This window comes from Maniola jurtina, chromosome 23 (assembly GCF_905333055.1).
Source record: "Maniola jurtina chromosome 23, ilManJurt1.1, whole genome shotgun sequence".
Lineage (NCBI taxonomy): Eukaryota > Metazoa > Arthropoda > Insecta > Lepidoptera > Nymphalidae > Maniola > Maniola jurtina.
Window position 1 is genome coordinate 97,710 of NC_060051.1, and position 24,023 is coordinate 121,732.

Genomic DNA, 24,023 nt, shown 5'->3' on the forward strand with positions numbered 1-24,023 from the left:
TTCCATTGAATAAATCTAAAAAATCTGAACTTGTATAGTAACCTGAAAACATGAAATACAAATACATTATACAATATTCTCCACAAACTGATGTGTAATCATTCTGTATCCGCCTTGTATTGAATTGCCATATTCTTGTATTTCTTTCCAAGAACTGCTTATGATATTTTGGTGGTGCTCGTCCAAATGAATCAAAATATTGTCCAACACCATTTGTATCTATATATATGGCTATCCAATGCGATCCTGGTTTATAATCGGGGTCTAGATTGCTTATTAAATAGGCTGGTGTTTCAACATAAATCGGTAACCGGTTTGCGGCATACACATTGTCTTGCAGACTTGGGTGTATTCTTCTTAAATATGTCTTTATCCCTATTGTATTCATATTACTTCAATACTACTGATCTTATCGCTGCCGAGGATCATACATGAATGGGACGTAAGACCATGTTATTTCAGATATATTATAAATCATCAACCCATCGCCGGCTCACTACAGAGCACGGGTCTCCTCTCAGAATGAGAAGGGTTTTTTGGCCATAGTCTACCACGCTGGCTGAGTGTGGATTGGCAGACTTCGCACACCTTTAAGAACACTATGGAGAACTCTCAAGCATGCAGGTTCCCTCATGATGTTTTCCTTCACCATTAAAACAGTGTTATTTAATTAAGTACTTGAAACGCACAAGACTTCGAAAAGTTAGAGGTGCGTGCCTGGAATTGAACCCCGACCTCCGATTAGAAGGTGGACGTCTTAACCACTAGGCTATCACAGCATAGTCTTATTAAAAATAATGGTCCATAACTTAAATAAAAACAAAAAATATTTCTTGTATCAGTGTTTTATTACAAACCTTAATAATAATGTAGGTACAAATTATAACTTAATCTATTTACAGAAATTAGGTTTCTTAGCTGCTATAGTCCACGCTTACATTACGATTTTTATCAATTTCAATAACATTGTCAAACTCTGCATATACGATGCAGTTTATCGTTTCAGGAATAGCTGAATCAAAGCGAACTTCTAGCCTCACACTACCGTGCTTTATAAGATTCCAATGACTAGAGTGAGCTGATAAATCAGGAGTTAAATCGAATGCTAAGAGACAATAGCCTTTTGCATATTGTTCCCTAGATATTCCGTTCCCTTCATTTAAAAAATGGATTCCCGTGCCTGAGAATAACGTATGATAGGCTGAACTGAAAGTATTATCATCGAATGATGGTTGCAAAGCTTTTGAAGGTATTTGTTGGCCATCAATATATAAACTAAATGTATTCATATGATAATTTTCAAAGTTGAATGGATTTTTCGTAAGAGTTCCATTAAATGCTGCGTTGTTAACAAATCCGACAATACATCTTTTAGGAACTTGACCAAGAAAAATATTATCGAGTGTTTTACCCTGAACCCCTGAAGGAATTGTTAAAACTTTAACTTCCGCTCGAGTTATTGGATATTTTGCAGTAGTAGATGCTAAAACTTTTTGATGTGCAAGTAATACAGTCAGAGCAAGTAGTACAGGCACGTGTCGATTAGTCATTATTCATTCCAGGTATTTGAAATTCCGTAGGTTCGTCATTAGAAAATTCCAACAATACATCTTTATCTAGGTAGTTAGCTTATCACGTTCCTTTTGGCTTTGTTCAATAATTGTTACAATCACTAACCACATTTTTTGAAATATTGATTACAAAACCTTTTTCGATAATATGCTGTTTAACTAGTTGTTATCGGTGCAAATACATTCTTCACTAACGATAATGGCATTGGTTTTACTATATAAGCTCAAAATAAATAATTTCTGTCATATTTACTACCTCGTTTCTACTGAAGAGTACAGTTTGACTTTAAATCTATATTGTGTTCATACAAGTGTTTATTAGCAGTGTGTGATTAAGAAGTGTCGTGTGATAAACAATGGAGGTGAGTGTGTAATTTATTTTCTTTTAGTTCCCTTTAAATTAATGTAAATATTTATGATATCAGTATGATAGTTTATTTTTATTGTTACAGAATATATCGTACTCCCCTTGCAATAGTCAAGAAAACAATACATATAAGCAATATTACTTTCCTGCGAATTTGGTAGAAGAAGAAACACAAAATTTGCTCATAGATCATGAAATGCCATCAAAGAAAATGAAAAGGAAAACTGAAAATATAGACATTTTTTTCGAGTCATCCCCAAAAAATAAAAACAAAACTAGTTCAACAGTGGCTCGAGCTAACAAAGATGGCAGTATATCGTATATATCTACGAACTCCAACGATGGTGCGACAGCCACACATCTCATTAAATTAGAGGTGTATGACCTAAAAAAACTAGCCAAAATACCTCAGTCTCAACACTGGAAACATGCTAATGTAAAAATCAAATATTATACAGAAAAGGCTAATGGAAATTTTGCGAACACGAATGAGATAATTTATAATATTACAAAAGAAATCGCAGAAACAGAGGGTTGTAAAAAATACTCATTTAATAATTAATAACTTAATCTATCATTAGTAAACTACCTCACATAAATACTTCACCATAATTTAATTTGTGAGATTAATTCGACGTAACACTTATACAAGCAGTATAAAAACACATTGTAAATCCTATAGTAATGTCAGTAAGCCACCTGGTGCTGTTAATGAATAAGTCTCCCTCTGTAGTCTTATAAACTGTCAGCAATGGAAGATACAATTGACAGCTGTGTTAGCACATTTTTCAACACTTCAATTAATGATGAGGAACTCATTGAGGCTTTAGATTATTTTGACTTACTGGATCCAGCATATGACAATGAATTGTATAATATATGTGAAGCAATTGATTCAATCATGTAAGTATTTAAACATTATTCTTTTTAAAATTATATAATGTGTATTATTCAATCAATCAATCAATCAATCAAATTCTTTATTTGCTGAATACTGACAAAAGGTGGTACAAATAGCATAATGCAATGAGTCCAGTGTATTCAACCATTTCTGGCATGCAAATATAATAATAATTAATACAATAATTAGTCAAGTAGAACAATGTCAAAATTTAAAAGATGTTAAAAATTAATATTATGTCACAATAAAATTATTATTATACCTATATTATTTTACAGTGCCAACATGTCATTTATTGAATAAAAACATTTATTTATCAACCACGAAAAAAGATCTTTTTTGAAACGTGCTAAAGATGTTAACTGACGTAAGCCTGGGGGTAGTTTATTATATATTTTTATGCACATGGCATGACTACACTTTCGGTATGCTGCATTATTGGCTCTATATGTTGTTACTAGTCGATCCCTATTTCTTGAGTTCCTCGGATAAATATCACGTGCTTTGCTAAACAGATATTCATGTTGTTTAACAAATACACAAATATCAAAGATGTACATAGACGGGAGTGGTAGAATGTGTAATTGTTGAAATAATGGTCGACAGGAGTCCAAGTAGAAGGCTCCTGTCATAGCCCTTACACACCTCTTTTGTGCTATAAACGCCCTATTAGCTTCACTAGAGTTTCCCCACAATATCAATCCGTATCGGAGCACTGACGCAACGTATCCATGATAAGCTGCAAGAACCGTACTTGGTAAGGCTGTTTTACGCAATCTATAAAGCACGTACACGTATCGATTAATCTTTTTGCATACCATGTCAACATGTTCCTTCCACTTAAGATTTTTATCTAGTAGTAATCCTAGGAACTTAGTATGCAGTGCTTCTTCAATTTGATTATCATTATATTTTATATTAAGACTGAAGTTATTCGATCTGTTACTTATACTGAATTGCATGTAGGTAGTCTTGTTGATATTTACTTGTAGGTTATTATCGTTTAGCCAATTCACGATAGTATTTATTTCATCATTGATGTCTTTTTCATATTTATTAATTTCAGCATTATTATTACCTGTCACGACTATAGATTTATTGATATTGATTGATATTGATTGTTTTTATATGCTTCTATTTTTAATTTCTAGCCCAACTAAACAAAAACTTCAAATTGGTGGAGCTTTAAAGCGGTCCAATGATTTCACCGTGAACAACTCTGCGAAAAAAGTGAAATATAATGAGGGAGCCTCAACTTCATCTATTCAACACTCAGAAAATAACTCCACTACACCATCTGCATATTCAGAAGGTAATAAAGTGAAGTGTGATATTTGCAATATTTTTATAACCAAAAGGTATTTTTCTAATCATTTAAAAAGTAATTTACATAAAAATAATCATTTAAAGTCGCACCCATCATTATCGAATGTTTCTGTAATTGATTCAGCTTTTGGACAAAGAATAATAACGTACATGATAAATAGTAAAAATGATGATTTATCGATTTTTAAGACCCCTGAATCATTTTTGAACTCAATAAAAAATGATATTTTATTCCTAGTTCAAGAGTCGATCAAAGAACATACAGTTTTTAAGGTAAACTTCATTTTACACGCAGACTTTATACAACAAACCAAACAATTGACAAATTCATTTGACTTTCAAACATCAAACTATATAGTTTTCCGTGGAGACGATCTAAATATTTTCCTGTCATCATTATGTGACACTTTTAAAAATAAAATTAGTTCTTTTGAAAGAAAAGACAGTGGCTGGAGTTTAACAAACATAAAATGCTTACATATGAATGTAAATAAATTTAACCCGCTTCGTGGTACATCTTATATTGATTTACCTCAAGATATTAGAGCAAAAAAAGCGGTGATAAATGTTAAAAATGCTGATTATATGTGTTTCAAATGGGCATTACTTTCTGCTTTATATCCTCCTGCTAATAACAAAACCGATAGAGTCTCGTCATACAGCATGCATTCAGATAAACTTAAATTTGATGGTATATCATTTCCAGTCAAATTAACGGATATACCTAAAGTTGAAAAGCAAAACAATATAAGTGTGAATGTTTTTGGCTTAGAATATAATAAAGAAAAGAAAAATCATAGTATTGTAGGTCCCCTCTATTTTACAAAATCTCGAAATAGTACTCATGTTAATTTATTATTAATCTCAAATCAAACAAACTCGCATTATTGCTATATTAAAAACATGTCACGACTAGTTAGCAAGCAAATTTCAAACCAAGAACATGCCATTTATTTATGTGATGGGTGTCTTTTACATTTTCCTACACAGGAGAGATTAGAAACCCACCAACAAAATGATTGCGTTCATATCATTACAGAATTACCAAACAGTGAACTATCTAAAAAAAATTGGTTTGGACAACCATCATCAAACAATAAAATAAAGTTTGATAAGTTTAATAAAAAGTTAAGAATACCATTTGTAATATATGCTGATTTCGAAGCGTTTTTAAAACCAATAAATTCATGCTCAAACGATCCCTCTAAACCTTTTACTGAGAATATTCAGAAACACGAAGTGTATAGTTTCGGATATTATATTAAATGTTCATACGATGATAGCCTTTCAAAATATGAAACATACAGCGGTCCAGATTGCACTAAAGTATTCATGGAACGACTCTATGAGGACATAAAACTAATATGCAGAAAAAATAGTTTTCAAAAACGCCCAAACCCTCTAACAAAAGATGATGAAATAACTATTGCAAATTCTCATAACTGTCACATATGCGAATCAAGACTTAATGGAGAATCCATTCTGGACTTTGACTGGCACACTGGAAATCTAAGAGGTGTAGCACATGAATCATGTGTGGAAAAATATCGCGCTCCCCGTCATATTCCTGTAATTTTACATAATCTTAGTAATTATGACGCACATTTCATTGTTCATTCATTAAATTTTACGGAAGGTGAAATCGAAGTAATACCTCAAAATAAAGAAAGATATATTTCGTTTTCAAAAATATTAAATGTTAATAACCAACAGATAAGTTTGAGATTCATAGATTCTTTCAAATTTTTGCCGTGCAGTCTTGATCAATTAGCAAAAAATCTCAATGACGATCAATTTAGATCGTTAAAAAGAAACTTTCCTCATAATGATGACTTTAGTCGTTTAAGAAGAAAAGGTATTTATCCGTATGAATACATGACTTCCATTGAATGTTTAAAATCATCATCACTCCCATCTCAACCTCAATTTTACAATTCGCTGTCTAATTCCCATGTTTCCGATGATGACTATAATCATGCAAAAGATATTTGGAGTCATTTTTCTTGTCAAAACATGTTAGATTATTCGAATCTGTATTTGCAAACGGATGTTTTGTTATTAACGGATATATATGAAAATTTTCGTGATATTTGCATCAAAACATACGGATTAGATCCAGCTCATTATTACACAGCTCCAGGTTTAAGTTGGGATGCCATGCTTAAATATACTCAAATTGAGCTAGAGTTATTGACCGACTATGATAAAATAGCTTTTATTAAAACTGGGATCAGAGGAGGCATATCTCAATGTAGCAATCGTTATGCAAAAGCAAATAATCAATTTATGGAAGATTATGATAAGGAAAAACCCAAATCGTATCTAACATATCTAGACGCTAATAATCTTTATGGTTGGGCCATGTCCCAGTATCTTCCAACAGGTGGGTTTGAATGGGTAAACACTGAAACAAACTTTAAAGTATCAGACACATCGGATATTGGCTTTATTCTTGAAGTCGATTTGGAGTATCCTAATGAACTTCATGATTTGCATTCCGACTTACCTTTATGCCCTGAAAATCTTCTTATCGGGAATTCTAAAGATATCAAGTTAGTACCCAATCTTAATAATAAAACGAAATATAAAATTCATTATAGAAATCTAAAACAATGTCTTAGTATGGGTATAAAGTTAACTAAAATTCATAGAATATTAAAATTTAACCAAAGTCCTTGGTTACAAACATATATAGATTTAAATACGAATATGCGAACTTTGGCTACTTCAGATTTTGAGAAAGATTTTTATAAATTAATGAACAATTCCGTTTTCGGCAAGACTATGGAAAATATCGAAAAGAGAGTCAATGTTAAAATGTTAACGCATTGGGAAAATCGTGGTAAAGTCTTAGGGGCACAAGACTTAATTGCTAAACCTGAATTCCATAGCTTAGCCGTTTTCAACGATAACTTGGTGGCAATACAGTTGCGCAGAACCAAATTAACTTATAACAAACCAATTTATTTGGGTTTTTGTATTTTAGACATTTCTAAAACTTTAATGTATGAATTCCATTATAATTATATGATAAAAAAATTTAACAAGAATATTAAGTTATTGTATACAGATACAGATAGTTTAATTTATCAAATTTTTACAGACAATTTTTATGAAGATATAAAATGTGATCTAATTAATTATTTCGATACATCCGATTATCCACAAGATAATATTTACGGCTATCCAAAAATAAATAAAAAAAAGTTAGGATTCTTTAAAGATGAAAATAATGGGAAAATTTTAAGAGAATTCGTAGGATTAAGATCAAAAATGTATGCACTGGATGTGGACCATAAAACTTTTGCAAAAGCAAAAGGAGTAAATAAAAGTGTCACAAAAAATATGACCATGGAAAATTACAGATCGTGTCTACTTGATAAAAAAATTCAGTATTGTAATATGCTAAGATTTCGATCCATCAAACATGCGATTTTCACACAAAACATTAATAAAACTTGTCTGTCGTATAATGACACCAAGCGGTATATTTTACAAAATGATATTGACACATTAGCTTGGGGTCATTATAAAATTAGTAATAATGAGGTATTTTAAGAAATGTAGTGTAAGGAATTTTTATTGTAATTTGATGTGTCTTTTATTTTATTTTTTTACTTGTAAATACTATATAGTTTTAAGAAATTAATTTTAACTTTCGTCTTTATATGTATTTTATTACAACTTTCCTCTAGTTCATTTTTGTAAATAGATTTAAAAAAAAAATAATGTTTAATGTGATTTATTTCTTTTTGATTTTTATTTTGTTTCATAGAACTTTTATTCCATTGTATATAATGTATATTAAGTAAAATAAAATGTTATACTGTCACTGAAATGTCTCAGTCTTTTTTTAAACCTTTCAAGTAACACACGTTACAATGTTGTGTTTTATTCATCCATTTACTGCAATCGTAGCTGGTCCAAGTGGTTGTGGAAAATCAAATTTTGTTACAAATTTCATAAAATATGTGAAAGAAATTTGCAGTAGAGACTTTGCTGAAATTACTTGGTGTTATGATGAAATGCAACCACTATATAATTTATCAAATGTTAACTATCATCAAGGAATTCCTGATCTTACAATGTTTGATGGCAAAGATGCTCACCTTGTTATAATTGATGATCTTATGAGAGAATCTGATGGTCGTATTGTAGATATTTTCACTAAAGGTAGTCATCACAGAAACTTAAGTGTTTTTTATATTACTCAAAATTTATTTCATCAGGGAAAAGGACAAAGAGATATATCTTTGAATTCAAGTTACATTATTTATTTTAAAAATCCTCGTGATAAAACACAAATACGATACCTATCAAGACAAGTGTCACCAGAAAATTCAAAATTCATTGAGGATGCCTATAAGGATGCGACAAAAGAAGCACATGGATATTTGATGATTGATCTGAAACAAGACACAAATGACATGTGTCGAATTAAGTCAAAAATATTTCCCTCTGATGAATGTTGCGTCGTATATATCCCACCAAAAGATTATAAATATTTAAAGAATCATCAAATTCCTATCATTTACAAATAATGCATCGAAGCCTAAAGACACATAAAGAGCTGCTACAAGCGTTGCATACACTTAAACCTAAATATCAAAAAGCATTATTAAAATCCTGTGAAGAAGAAGAGATAAATTGCATTTGTGAGTGCATTCACAACGTATTACAAGGTAAAGTTCCACTAGAAGATAGACGAAAGAAAAAGTTAAAAAAATTTAAAAGTATACTTCGCACTTTGGTTCGCAAGGGAAAAAATAAACTAAGAAAAAAGATATTGATTCAAAAAGGAGGAGCATTTTTACCTTTAATTTTGGGTTCTATTTTGAGTGGATTAGTATCATCTATAGTTTAAAATGGAAAATGCTAAAAAAATGTTGCTTGTTGAGCCTAGTTTTATAGAAAAACTAAAGCAGCATACCAATACTGAAAATCCTATGTCCCGATTAGATGCAGAAATGCAAAAGATTTTAAATAGTAATATCGAAGATCGGAAAAAATGTATTTTATATCTACAAATTCTACAAAGATACCTACATTTTACCGAAGGAGAACGACAACCTATCGAGTTGCCAATCATTACTGACAATATAAATGAAACTAAGAGTTATAAAAATAACAACATGGAAAATAAAGACTTAGTATCGTTCGAGTCACCAACAGCTGAAGTGAAGGAAAATAAAAATTCGAATGAACATAGTCAACCACGTTACTCAACAACTCAAATACTAAGTCTTATACCAAAATCATATTTGAAAAAAGGTGAGCTGTTATTAAACTTGATTTCTTTGAGTAAAAATACAATTTATTGGGATGATGATGATGGTACAGTGATAATTAATAATGAAAAAGTCCCTGGAAGTAATATTGTTGATCTAATTAATGATTCGTTGAGACCACTAAAAAAAAGTGATCCAATAGGTTGGGAAAAGTTTGCCAAGGCATTACATGCAATCAAAGTACCATTGACTTACATCGGAAATTCTAAGAGGTCGGATTTTATTCATCAACTTCAGATGAAATCACTCGAAGGGAACTCTACATCTGATGAAAGAACTTTAAATACTCCACAAGGTAGTGGTGATAAATATATTAAAAAAATTAGGAAGAAAATTGATTGGGAAAAATGGACCCCTTATTAGAAATTAATAATATATATTATAATCCAAAACACCCAGCTGGGTTTAGTAGCATTGATAAATTATCAAAGACCATGAAAGGTAAAATGAGTAAAACGGATGTAAAGAAATGGTTACAATCACAAGAAACCTATACTCTTCATAAACCTGTTCACAGAAAGTTTTCTCGAAACAAATACATATTATCAAATCTCAATGAATTATGGCAGGCTGATCTTAGTGATATGAGAACTTATTCGAAATATAATGATGGTTTTAACTATATATTGTGTGTTATTGATGTCTTTAGTAAATATGCTTATGCTAGGTCGATGAAAAAGAAAAACTCTAAAACAATAATCGAATGTTTTGAAAGTATATTTAATGAATCTAATGCGACTCCTACACACATACAATCGGATAAAGGAACTGAGTTTGTTTCTAAAGACGTTAAAAAGTATTTTAAAAGCAAAAATATAAATTATTACACTACAAATAATCCTGATATAAAAGCAAGTATTGTAGAAAGGTTTCAAAGAACTCTGAAATCTAAAATGTGGCGCTATTTTACATACAAAAATACATATAAATACATAGATATTTTACAAGACTTGGTATATTCGTATAACCATAGTTTTCATTCTAGTATTAAGATGTGTCCTTGTGATGTTAGTTCTAACAATATAATGACTGTTTGGAGAAATTGATATGATAGGAAAGCAACTAACAAACCATCATCACAAAATTCACTACCTACATTTCATGTTGGTGATAATGTTAGAATTTCAAAATATAAACACATTTTTCAAAAAGGTTATGAATCTAACTGGAGTGATGAAATATTTGTTATATCGTCAATAATAGATAGATCCCCACATGTAGTTTACACATTGAAAGATTTACAAAACGAACCTATAGTTGGAACTTTTTATGAAAAAGAATTACAAAAAGTATTTTATGACCCCTCCTCAAATTATAAAATAGATAAAATCATTAGTTCTCGATACTCCGGCAACAGAAAAGAAGTGTTAGTGAAGTGGAAAGGTTATCCTGATAAATTTAACAGTTGGGTTTTAGAGTCTAATTTAAATCAAATATGATAAAGGAAAACTTTTATTTGACTTTACTTAGTAATAGTTCAATGGAATACTTCCCGGAAAACAAAACAACTATGTTTTCAACGAAGTTACCAAAATCCCTTATATTAGAAGGTGAATGGTTTGTTGGAGTTGTAGAAATTCAATATCCTTGTACGGTATTTACTGTTCAAGAACATGAAAATGTTATTAACACATCTAAATGGGTTTTGATGCCTGATGATGACACACATTCATTAGTGCACTATAAAGGACGGATTCCGGCCATGAACTATGACAGCATTCAACATGTTATAGAAACTTTAAATAGATATACTTTTGAAGAAATAGTATTTCATTATGATGAAATAACCAAACACGTATCAGTATCAATTTTGGATAACTCAATTGACACACTTAAGTTGTCAACCAAATTATGTTTACAACTTGGATTTGAACCAAACAAAAATCTTGCAGTAAATAAAATTGGGAGCTATCCTTCTAATTTAAAATTAGGGTTGCCATCTCAATTGTTTGTTTATTGTGATATAATAGAACCGCAAATTGTGGGGGATGTAATGGCTCCTCTTCTCAGAATTGTACCTTTAGATACGGCAACATATGTATATGGAGCAAATAAAATGCATATTTTCTCACCACCTCACTATTTACCTGTTATGCGGCGGGAGTTTGATACTATTGAAATAGATATAAGGTCAAGCACAGGCAATAAAATCCCATTCCAGTTTGGAACTGTGTGTATTAAACTTCACTTTAGAAAATTATAATGGATCCTTATCAAAAGATAACTTGTCCTTACGAGCAATATTATTCACATCAGGCTGGGTCAGGTATTGGAGTAATTTATAAAGGTGTACCATATCAACGTGGTCATGGTATTGGGAGTTTTCTTGGAGGATTGTTTAGGTCTATTTTACCACTACTCTCTAGTGGTGCTCGAGCTGTAGGAAAAGAAGCATTAAATGCAGGTGTTGGTCTTCTATCGGATATGGTTAGCGCACGACCTTTGGAAGATTCTATCAAAACTCGTCTTAAGGAAGCTAGTTCAAACTTAAAAAGGAAAGTTCATGACAAGATAGACAGAATTAATATGTCTGGCTCAGGATATATAACTAAAAGAAAACGACAATCTTCATTCATTCAACCGCTGACAGCTAAAGTGAAAGCTATTAAAAAATCAAGGCTCAGTCAAAATAAAATAAAAGATATATTTTCTAATTAATTATGTCTTTTTTACATAATCATTCATGTGAGTGTATTAAATCAGAGTTAGATTTGTTTGCTTTGCCATCAACGCAAACAAGTATAGAAAATGGATTATGGATTCATTACAAACCCATTTCATCCCTTGCTGATGATGGACCGATAGAATTTCAAATACCTGGAACGAGCGAAGACTACATAGATTTGTCTCATACGTTGATCCATTTAAAAGCTAAGATAGTGAATCAAGACTTATCAAAACTTAGTTCATCTGCAGTTGTAGCTCCAATTAACAATTGGTTACATTCAGTCTTCAGTCAGCTGGATGTATACTTGAATCAAAAACTCATTTCACCTCCAAACAATACATACGCTTACCGTGCTTACATTGAGACATTATTAAACTATGCGCCAGCAGCAAAAGAATCTCACCTGACTTGCGGTCTTTGGTATGAAGATACTGCGGGGAATATGGATTCAGTAGATGAAAAAAATACAGGTTTTACTAAAAGACAGAGTCTTGCAGCCGAAAGTAAAGAAATAGAAATGATTGGACACTTACATGGTGATATATTCAACCAGGAAAAATTTTTGATTAATGGTGTTGAGATGTGTGTTAAATTAATTCGCTCAAGGGAAACTTTCAGTCTTATGGCTTCTTCAAATGATTTAAAACTTAAAGTGTGTATCACGGATGCAACCCTCATAGTTCGACGCGCGCGGATCAATCCGACTGTATTACTTGCACATCAAAAAGTTTTAGCATCTACTACTGCAAAATATCCAATAACTCGAGCGGAAGTTAAAGTTTTAACAATTCCTTCAGGGGTTCAGGGTAAAACACTCGATAATATTTTTCTTGGTCAAGTTCCTAAAAGATGTATTGTCGGATTTGTTAACAACGCAGCATTTAATGGAACTCTTACGAAAAATCCATTCAACTTTGAAAATTATCATATGAATACATTTAGTTTATATATTGATGGCCAACAAATACCTTCAAAAGCTTTGCAACCATCATTCGATGATAATACTTTCAGTTCAGCCTATCATACGTTATTCTCAGGCACGGGAATCCATTTTTTAAATGAAGGGAACGGAATATCTAGGGAACAATATGCAAAAGGCTATTGTCTCTTAGCATTCGATTTAACTCCTGATTTATCAGCTCACTCTAGTCATTGGAATCTTATAAAGCACGGTAGTGTGAGGCTAGAAGTTCGCTTTGATTCAGCTATTCCTGAAACGATAAACTGCATCGTATATGCAGAGTTTGACAATGTTATTGAAATTGATAAAAATCGTAATGTAAGCGTGGACTATAGCAGCTAAGAAACCTAATTTCTGTAAATAGATTAAGTTATAATTTGTACCTACATTATTATTAAGGTTTGTAATAAAACACTGATACAAGAAATATTTTTTGTTTTTATTTAAGTTATGGACCATTATTTTTAATAAGACTATGCTGTGATAGCCTAGTGGTTAAGACGTCCACCTTCTAATCGGAGGTCGGGGTTCAATTCCAGGCACGCACCTCTAACTTTTCGAAGTCTTGTGCGTTTCAAGTACTTAATTAAATAACACTGTTTTAATGGTGAAGGAAAACATCATGAGGGAACCTGCATGCTTGAGAGTTCTCCATAGTGTTCTTAAAGGTGTGCGAAGTCTGCCAATCCACACTCAGCCAGCGTGGTAGACTATGGCCAAAAAACCCTTCTCATTCTGAGAGGAGACCCGTGCTCTGTAGTGAGCCGGCGATGGGTTGATGATTTATAATATATCTGAAATAACATGGTCTTACGTCCCATTCATGTATGATCCTCGGCAGCGATAAGATCAGTAGTATTGAAGTAATATGAATACAATAGGGATAAAGACATATTTAAGAAGAATACACCCAAGTCTGCAAGACAATGTGTATGCCGCAAACCGGTTACCGATTTATGTTGAAACACCAGCCTATTTAATAAGCAATCTAGACCCCGATTATAAACCAGGATCGCATTGGATAGCCATATATATAGATACAAATGGTGTTGGACAATATTTTGATTCATTTGGACGAGCACCACCAAAATATCATAAGCAGTTCTTGGAAAGAAATACAAGAATATGGCAATTCAATACAAGGCGGATACAGAATGATTACACATCAGTTTGTGGAGAATATTGTATAATGTATTTGTATTTCATGTTTTCAGGTTACTATACAAGTTCAGATTTTTTAGATTTATTCAATGGAAATACAGTAGAGAATGATATATTTTTATGTGAGTTATTTAAATCAATATTTGAAGGCTAATAAAGAGTAGTTATGATTCATGCGTTTCCTTTAAAACCCATAGAATGAAGCAACGAGCCAGCGAACAATAGAGCGTCATTAGTAGGTGATTAAGCAATTAGATAACGAACTAGGGATTAGTTTTTCGAAAAGCTAACTTTGCAACCGTTAGAGATACGACGTCGGGAGTGAGCGCAATCGATTCAGCGTACCCCAAAACCTTTTTTTTTTTTTTTTTTTTTTTTTTTTTTTTTTTTTTTAGGTTTCGATCTTGACCGAGGCACGGAGGGGGCTGAGGCAGCGAGGCATGGGAGGGGGCCAGGGCCTGGGGCAGAACCGGCGAATCCCTTACTACTGTTGTTTGTCCGTCGTGTCTGTCAAGAAACCTATAGGGTACTTCCCGTTGACCTAGAATCATGAAATTTGGCAGGTAGGTAGATAGGACTTAGAGCACAAGTACTGGAATAAATCTGAAAACCGCGAATTTGTGGTTACATCGTTAAAAAAAAATGTGTTTCAATTTTCAAAGATAACTATACCAAGTGGAGTATCATATGAAAAGACTTTACGTATACATTCTAAAACAGATTTTTATTTATTTTTATGTAGGATAGTTTTTAATTTATCGTGCGAAATGTTGGAAATAATACCCGAGTACGGAACCCTCAGTGCGCGAGTCTGACTCGCAAATCGTACATTAGGTGACCTTTCCTGGAATTGGAAGACGTTAAGACAAAAACATCTTTTATCTCGAATTTAATGAGGTTCCGACACAGATCAGCTGCACGGAGACCTCTGACCGCTGGATAAGATTGTCGTAGTCAATTGACGTGTATATTCGCAATTAATTGACCTCCGCATCACTATGGACTAATTAATCAGTAAATATATTGTTGCTGTCTCAAAAGATTGCATATAATGTAGCATGATGGTACAGAGATAACTTGCACCCAGGGACGAGTATAGACTATAGACGTTACTGTACTGTACGGTTTATGACCATTTTTAGGGTTCCGTACCTCAAAAGGAAAAACAGAACACTTATATAGCACAAGTAAAGGAATAAATCCGAAAACCGTGAATTTGTGGTTACATCATTTAGAAAAAAATTAAAATATGTTTAAATTTTCAAAGTAAGTAAGATAACTATACCAAGTGGGGTATCATAATATGAAAATACCTGTATATTCTAAAACAGATTTTTATTTATTTTTATGCATTATTATCCTGCAAAATGTCGTAAAAAATACCCGAGTACGGAACCCTCGGTGCGTGAGTTGACTCGCACTTGGCCGTCTTTTTTAGTTAATTTTAAAAGAAACAAATATGCAGTTTTTCTGAAAACGTTCAATAATTCAAAAACGGGCCCTTTTTACCCATAGGTGTTCAGAGGTCATTTGATATCATTTGACCTCCTCTACAACCTCGCAAAGAGAAGGTATAATTTTATTGCACTTCGTATATTAATATCATACCTACATATGGATTTAAAAAATATTAAAAGTTATTTTCCCGCTTCAAAACGTTTCTAATTGTAAATAATTAATATATAAAATACAAAAATTAATTTAAAAATAAAATCGGAGCTGTTTCTGAGGACTTCCTAAGATTGGCTATTTTATTGCTTTACTAGCTGATGCCCGCAGCTTCGCCCGCGTGGATTGGTCAGATCCCCTGCAGCATCAGGATTGAGGAGTTGGACTCCAAATTTTTTATGAAACAATGTCGCAAAGTTCCTCTATCGATTAAAAAAGAAATGACGCAAATCGGTTCAGAAATCTCGGAGATTTCAGTGTACATAGGTAGAAAAACACAACTCCCTTTTTGAAAGTCGGTTAAAAAAGTAGCCTATGTTACTCCCTGGTCAATTATCTACTTGTCTGTGAAAATCCCGTCAAAATCGGTTCAGCCGTTCCCAAGATTAGCCTTTTCAAACAGACAGACAGACAGACAGACAGACAAAAATTTTAAAAACGTGTGATTCAGTTATAGTATCGTTCAAATAACCATATGACCTTAATATGTGGTAGTTATTTCGAAATTACAGACAGACACTCCAATTTTATTTATTAGTATAGATTCACTCCACTGTATATGCAAAAAACTCTTTATAAAGACGACGCGGACTTTTCGAGCTGTAAGCATTGAACTATTATGTGATTTTTATCTATGGCTGTAAGTTTGATATTATACATGTCGCAGGTAAGTATATATAACTAATCTTTGTCTACATTACACAGAGAACCGCCGGGTTTGAGCTGTCTACATGCAAGGGCTGGGCTTTGAAGAGTCAGTCGGTGAGGTAGAACCTTTTAAAGTTTGGATTATTCTCGGCCGTAAAATGTAACTTTTTGGTGGGTGAACGAACTTCGAGTGTGAACGCATAATAACATAAAGCGCGGCATGCATGACGCGACAGCTCGACGCGTCGCGCGTCGCCAGCGCTGCAGGCTCCCGCAGTGTGGCGGTTGGCAGAGGCCGCTTCCTTCATTACTGAATACTAACGATATTATATCAACTGGGTAGCAATTGACAGCTTGAATAGCAGATTTTATAATTCCAGTAGGCTCTGAGTTTCGCGTATTTTTTGGCTTTTGAGCAAAATTGTACTTTACTAAAAATTGCATTGCACAAGAATGAATAAATTAATTTTTGTTCTTTAAAACTAAAAACTCTTATACTCAGTTTCGGCCAGCCCATCTGTCCCTCTGTCCATCTGTGCGTCCGTACCGTCTGTCTGTGTAACACAGCCATTTAAAAAATTCTTACACGGTTATATTTTCAATCCAGTGAATCTTGTTTGATGCCACAACTAATGAACAGACGAGCATCACTACACCGATACGATAGTACGAGTATGTACGCAATGACGAGTTGTTCGTAAACAATCAAACCAATAAGCAGTAACACAGAAAGGGTCTCAAAGTGTATCAGCAAGTAGCAAGTTATCTCCGCGACGCGACGTCGCGCGACGCGGCAAAGTGAGATTAATGGCCGGAGGAGCTGCTCTGTGCTTCAATGAGACGTGCCGTGTTGTAGGAGGCCATCAATATACCTATTTGGATTAATGCTTCCCTAATATAACGTTTCCCGGTTCACAGATTCGCGTGGTGATACTTTTTAACCCACTTCAAAAAGGAGCTTTTTTGGAATATTGTGTGTGTTAAAAGGCGCAATGGATTAAGGACCACAAGATAAGAATTAGTATAAACAAGTCAATAAAAATTTGGGAATTCCAAAATTCAACATTTTGCAAATTCAACATTATGAGAATTGAACATTTTGAACCTGAAGGATCAATGAGTTCCCGGGATTTACACAAAACTGACATTCACGCGGACGAAGTCGCTGGCATTGTCTAGCACAATCTTGGTAAACATTTGCATGTTACAGTTTTGTTTCATTGGTTTGCACAAGCTGGGTAATAAAACATCATGGATAAAGCGTTAAAATAATATAACTTGTTATATGAATACGATTAATTAACATAATGAAGGGTCTAGCGGCGGGTCCACGTTATCTGCTAATTAATTAGCGCGCAGAAAAACTGTGACAAAGTCCGGGGCACACCGGGAGTTCTTTGATATGTCAGAAACTGCAAAGTAATATATTTGCGATGATAGTAAAAGTGGAGACGGTAGCCTTCTATTAGGGATGTCATGGTTTGATTGTGGGCACGTACTCATAACTTTTCAGAGCTATGTGCGTATTAAATATCTATATGAGACAGGCTTGCGCTTGACGGCTATCATGGCTAATACAAAACAATGACTAGGTCTAAGCTAGACCGCGCTAGCCTCTTAGGCTAAGCTAGGCTAGGCTATGACTATTCACTTTTGTTTTGAAGGTATATTTAGGTTATACATTGCTGGAAACACGGACGTCATATTCGGGATACCACATTTTAGCGGTTCGAATCAGAAACGTGGAGCTTGGTGTGTTTCAAGGCATACACAACTTATTTACTTTCTAAAATAATGTTTGCATGTGATTTTTAATTTCCACTCTTGTATCTAGTTCCCGTAGAGAGGCGATGGTGTCGCCGCTCGCGCTAGTGTCGCCATCAGACGATGTCGGCTCTCGTCTGCAAAGAGCCGTTTATTCCGCGTTGTTTTTTCAGAATCTGTGACATTTTTCATCGCGGGAAGTGTTTTTGTAGGATTATCCTATTTCATGTATTACAGCGACTTATAACACCGCCATGTTTCTGCGTTTCACACGGTTGGTTATTTACTTCATATTTAAGTATATACATGTACATATACTGAGCTGGTAATCATATAAAAATAAATAAAAAAGAGTCGATGCTCAGTGGTTAAGACGTCAGCCTGCTAGTCGTGTTCGGGGTTCGATCCCGGGCACGCACCTCTACCTTTTCGGAGTTATGTGCGTTTTACGCAATTAAGTAAGTAGATATTTACATAGATTTCTATTATCGATTTTTTAGATAAAAGGCGGTAAAATTATGTGCACTCAAAAGAGTGCTTTAACTTTATTAACTTTTTTTTAACTTTATTAGTTTTGCTCTCATACCCAAAAAAATTGGGAATAGGATTATAAATATGCGTATAATGAAAAGATTTATTTAATTTTTTTACGATGTTACCTTTTGCTATAAATTTGGCATCAAAAAATTATTATTGCGAATTTCTAGTGTGTTGTTGTACGTTTTTTTTACTCTATATAGTAAAGTAGTCAGTTTAATATTATAACCTTTGAAAAGAATGGTAGTTATAGTGCGCGACGGGTTGAGATGGCAACCGGGGTTACCGCGCTTACTCGCTGCGGAATAGCTGCTGGTGACAAGTAGATGTGCGGGGCTCCCCCCGCCCCCCGCCTCATATCCTGATTGCCATCTCAACCTGTCGCGAACTATATCGTTTTCAGATAGAACATATTTTTTGTTTTACGAGTGGATATAATACATTGTTAAGTTATGGGTTCGCACGCGCCACGTGTTTGCTTAGAATCTATGACGATACGCCACGTTCTATATTAACTTTTATTGCTCGGACGATAAAGATCAGAATCGCATATCAGAGCGTAAAGTGTGGTATGTTAGGTAGGTATACGCAAACAGATGAAAATGGAGAGTTTTCCATTTATCGGATCGGTTCTGTATACAAATCTGTTGGCCTTGTAGATGAGTGCATGTTGTTATTCAATTTGTTTTATGTTTGTCTTTCTGTTACGTTATAGCGCTGCAATAAAAAACAATTTTTATCAATATTGAGTTCTGGTTTGGTCGACATACATTTTTTTCACTACACTACATTGGTTTCTTCGTTTGATTTTTAAAGACTTCCCTTTATTATTTATTTAGCATCCGTTTATTTAGATCATGCCCGCGACTTCGTCCGCGCGGACTACACAGATTTCAAACCCCTATTTTACCCCTTAGTGGTTGAATTTTCAAAAAGCCTGTCTTATGTCTACGTCAAAATAGCTATCTGAATGCTAGATTTCAGTCCGGATCGTCCAGTAGTTTGAGCTGTGCGTTGATAAATCTTCAGTCAAGTTTTCCTTTTATATATTTTTAAGATTAGTGTGGATAATACAAATAAGTTATCAATATCGATAAAACAGCTAAACGTATGTATTTATTCGGGAGCATATAACAGCAGCAGGCCATCGCCGGTAACGAGGCGCCGCACAAACATCCGCTGCCTAACGATAAATAACTTCGATGTTCCCGCGGGAACACAACTCGCGCTAACAAGGAACAAGCGGTTACCTAATGAGCGCTGCGAAACATTTGATTTGCTCGCCGTTTTCTATTCGCTGCTTAATAGAATTAATTCTCTCTCTCTCCGTTGTCTCCGTGGGATCTCATAATTTTTTATGTCGCCGAGCGAATCAGGGTGAATTCACACTGACTACCGAACCGCAAGACGTCGACATTCCACCTACACGCATGAACCGTTGTGCATCATCATTCCTCGTATGCACGGCTAAGCTTTGGAATACTCTTCCGCGATCTGTGTTTCCTACCAATTACAATCCGGGTATCTTTAAAATATGAGTGAATAGACATATTCTAGGTAAACGCGTCCCATCTTAGGCCACATCATCACTTTCTATCTGGTGTGATTGTCATCAAGCGCTTGGCTATAATGAAAAGTATAAAAGACTATGCTCCACGGAAAGAAGTTAGTATAGGGCCCGACTAAGTAGTAGAGTAAAGATAGTGTGGTGTCTCTCTTTATGCTGTGGTACTCGTAATATAGCAACAGAGCTTAGCAGAAAAGAGACGTTATTAGGTTCGCGAGAAGCCTGCATGAAGCCTACGCGAGCCGCTAGCGAGCCCACAGCCGACGACGCGACGTGTAAACGCATCTGCATACACGAGAGACTTTATTAAACGAAATAATGTAGCGCGGCCGGAGTAATGAGCAGCCGACACACTGATACACGCTGCCGAAGATATGCGACTCGCTACAGAGGTGGCTTCCTAAAATTGTGCCCACTTTCTTAGTACGAGATGAGATTTATTTGTAAAAGTATGTACTTTTTAACCTCCGACCCAAAAAGAGGGGTGTTATAAGTTTGACGTGTGTATCTGTGTATCTGTGTATCTGTCTGTGGCATCGTAGCGCCTAAACGAATGAACCGATTTTAATTTAGTTTTTTTTGTTTGAAAGGTGGCTTGATCGAGAGTGTTCTTAGCTATAATCTAAAAAAATTGGTTCAGCCGTTTAAGAGTTATCAGCTCTTTTCTAGTTTTCTTGTATAAAAGAAGGTTAGATAACCGTTAGGTTCATAATATTATGTCAATTGACAAATGTCAAGCTGTCAAGATGGACGTTGCCTAAATACATAATTATTTATTTGAAAATGATGTTTTGGAAAACTCAAATACTTTGGATCGTCGGGGGTGTTATAAATTTTTAATTTACACTTGTATTATCTAGAGTCAGTCGTTGAATTTGTAAGATAAATAATGTAATGGGTCTAATTTTTTTTGTAAACTAAAGCTATGAAGATTATAAACGTGCCGTGGAAAACTATGAAGGTTGAAAACGCCTCTTACTATCACCTTTTCACAATACTATTTAAAACTTATTAGAACTATTAAATCTGTTAAAGCAAATTCGAGTTCCTATAATAATTTAACTAATTTTGACTCTATCTGTAGACGTTGGTAAGTAATTATTGATAGAGTTAAACTTAGTGAAATACAATTAATTTACTTTCAATAAGCGTTTCACTTAATATTTTAAAATCTGTTGCGCACATACTATTATGTGAATGAATTCGTCTTGAATCAAAATCATCTTTTCAAAGTGGCAACTGCTACAGATAAGACCAAAGCAAGGTAAGCACGTAAAATTGTGCCTCTTCTAATGAATTTGACTTATGAATACTTTAGTACGAAAGTTGTAAATATCATATTGTTATAATTACAATTCAATATGGTTAGCTATATTTATGTATTTTTGCTGCATTTGTGTATTTTAGGCAATAGTAAAAGTACGTCGGCCAATCACAAGTGATTGCAATTGTTATATGGTGGTTCATCGCACCAACTGAGTGAATGTACCAAATGATTGATTTGGTGGTGACAGTTTTTCCGCAATCGACCAATTAGTTGAATAACGTCGTTTAGATTCTAACATTAGCAACTCTATTCTAAAAGGTTTGAGTTGTTATTTATAGTGCAGTTGATTTTTTGATTTCTTTTGGATATTTTCTTGTTTCTGATCGGCTGAAACGACTAGCGCATGCATTCGAAATGTTAAAACCACCGAAAGATATCTTTACGTAGTGTTAGACGACGATATTATTATGCCGAGATGAAGATTATCTTGTTTTTTGTATATCGTTGACTGTAGAGAGCTACGGCGGCCGCGTAGCAGTCGTAGCCCGTAGCGCCGTAGCGGTCCGCCAGTACGCCGCGAGCCGGAGCCACTCCGACACGCTACGCGCCGCCGTGCTGTGACAGCCACTCGGGCCTCGACGCGCGAGTTCACAGTTCACGCGTGAGATAAATATTACAATTGTAATTTATTACATCGACAGTTATTTAGTGAATTGTGCTGTTTTTGTGATGTCGTTTAACCTTAATGCTCGTTAAATATTGAAAAGGAAATTAAGCAAAAGTTACTCGCGAAGTTAATTAACGGAAGTAAATGAAATGATCAAGATGAAAAGGATTTGTCACCTCATGTTCCGGCTGCTGTTCCTGCTGGACGGTGAGCGCTGACACCATTTATCTCAGTTTATTACTTTTGAGGGAAGACGTTTTTAATTCAAACTTCGCACCGCTTTTTATGAAGTAGCCGGCTATTTAATTACGGAGTTTGTCGAGAATTATGTCCTAATTAACTGAGTGAAAAGGAGCCCCGTCTCGTGGCGCGAGCTGATCTGATGAATGTTAAATGAAACTACAACTTTCATCACTAAACCATGTTTATTAATATACTTTATTATTAAATGTTAATTTCAATATCATCTTTATAATTGAAACTTTTTTTGTTAATTTCCTTGGATTTTTTGTACCTTGTATCACTACTCTGTGGCCTAATTACACTATGTCAGCTATCATCACTAAATGAAAGCTTCGTAGCTTACTACGAGTTATGTGAACAATATATAATAATGCAAATTGGAACTTAAATAATTGAACTATTTTAAATACACTCTATGAATTTATGATTTCCAAATTGTACAATCGTGTGGTGTAGGAGCGTGGTTTTAGTAAAAAGAAAATAACAAGGAACTGAATTAGGGTTATCTTGGATCATTAATATTCACATAAATAAATTAATTATTGTTAATTATAATAACGTTGGTTAACACATTGTATAAGTACCTACTAACAGTAGCACTTACAGTATAAGTAGTTCGTAGAGACTCAACAATTTTTCAGATATTTTGTAGCTTGAATAGATTTTGAAATGGAACGTCCCAGGCGCCAGGCGGTCAGCGGGTGATTCCACTTTCCTTGTCGAGTGCGGAACCCTAACAATGTCCTCACATTTATGCGTTTCATTTCGCAAAATCCAGATTTCGTGGAAAACGTTTCAGAGCCCGACAAAGAACGTAAATACAAAATACTCGCGTCATCTGCCTCATGTACATCTGACTCCACGTCTGAAAATTATAAAACATTTACTTTGTAAAAAAAATTGAGATAGTCCAGTGCTTGAGACGTTGGCCTCTTGGTCGGAGGGTACGGGGTTCGATGCCGAGCATGCACCTCTACTTTATCGGAGTCATGTGTGTTTGAAGGAATTAAGTATCGTTTGCTTTAATGGTGAAGAAAAACATTGTGAAGAATCCTACATGCCTGAGAGTTCTCCAGAATGTTCTCGGCGGTGTGTGAACTGTGAAGTCTGCCAATCCGCACTTGGCCAGCGCGGTGGTGTAACTGAACTAAAGGGGTCCTAAAAAACTCTATCCTATTTTTCCTTCGGATCTTTCTAAAGATTATATTTTAAAACAATTTCGTTAAAGTGGCACGTGTATCGTATAGCGGTAGGACCCCTTGTAATGTTGTGTCCATAATAAACCAAGAACTTTTAGAGCGTCGGAAATAATGAGTTCATCAGACTTAAACGACTTTACAGAGTTCAAGTATTGAAAATGTGTGATTGCGTATAATGTCTCTCATGCGTTCGGTCCGGCAAGACTATTGCCAGTGCGAT

The 24,023-nt window shown here is 34.3% G+C and overlaps 1 protein-coding gene across 1 annotated transcript in view; it reads left to right on the forward strand.

The window, feature by feature from the left end:
* Positions 1-22,246: 22,246 nt before the first annotated feature.
* The window catches only part of LOC123877190 (Down syndrome cell adhesion molecule-like protein 1 homolog), a 230,167-nt gene continuing 228,390 nt past the window's right edge, over positions 22,247-24,023 (forward strand). The window contains exon 1 of the mRNA XM_045923703.1: positions 22,247-22,568. Coding sequence (XP_045779659.1) covers positions 22,511-22,568 — 58 coding nt within the window. The 5' untranslated portion in view covers positions 22,247-22,510. The remainder of the gene's footprint in view (positions 22,569-24,023) is intronic.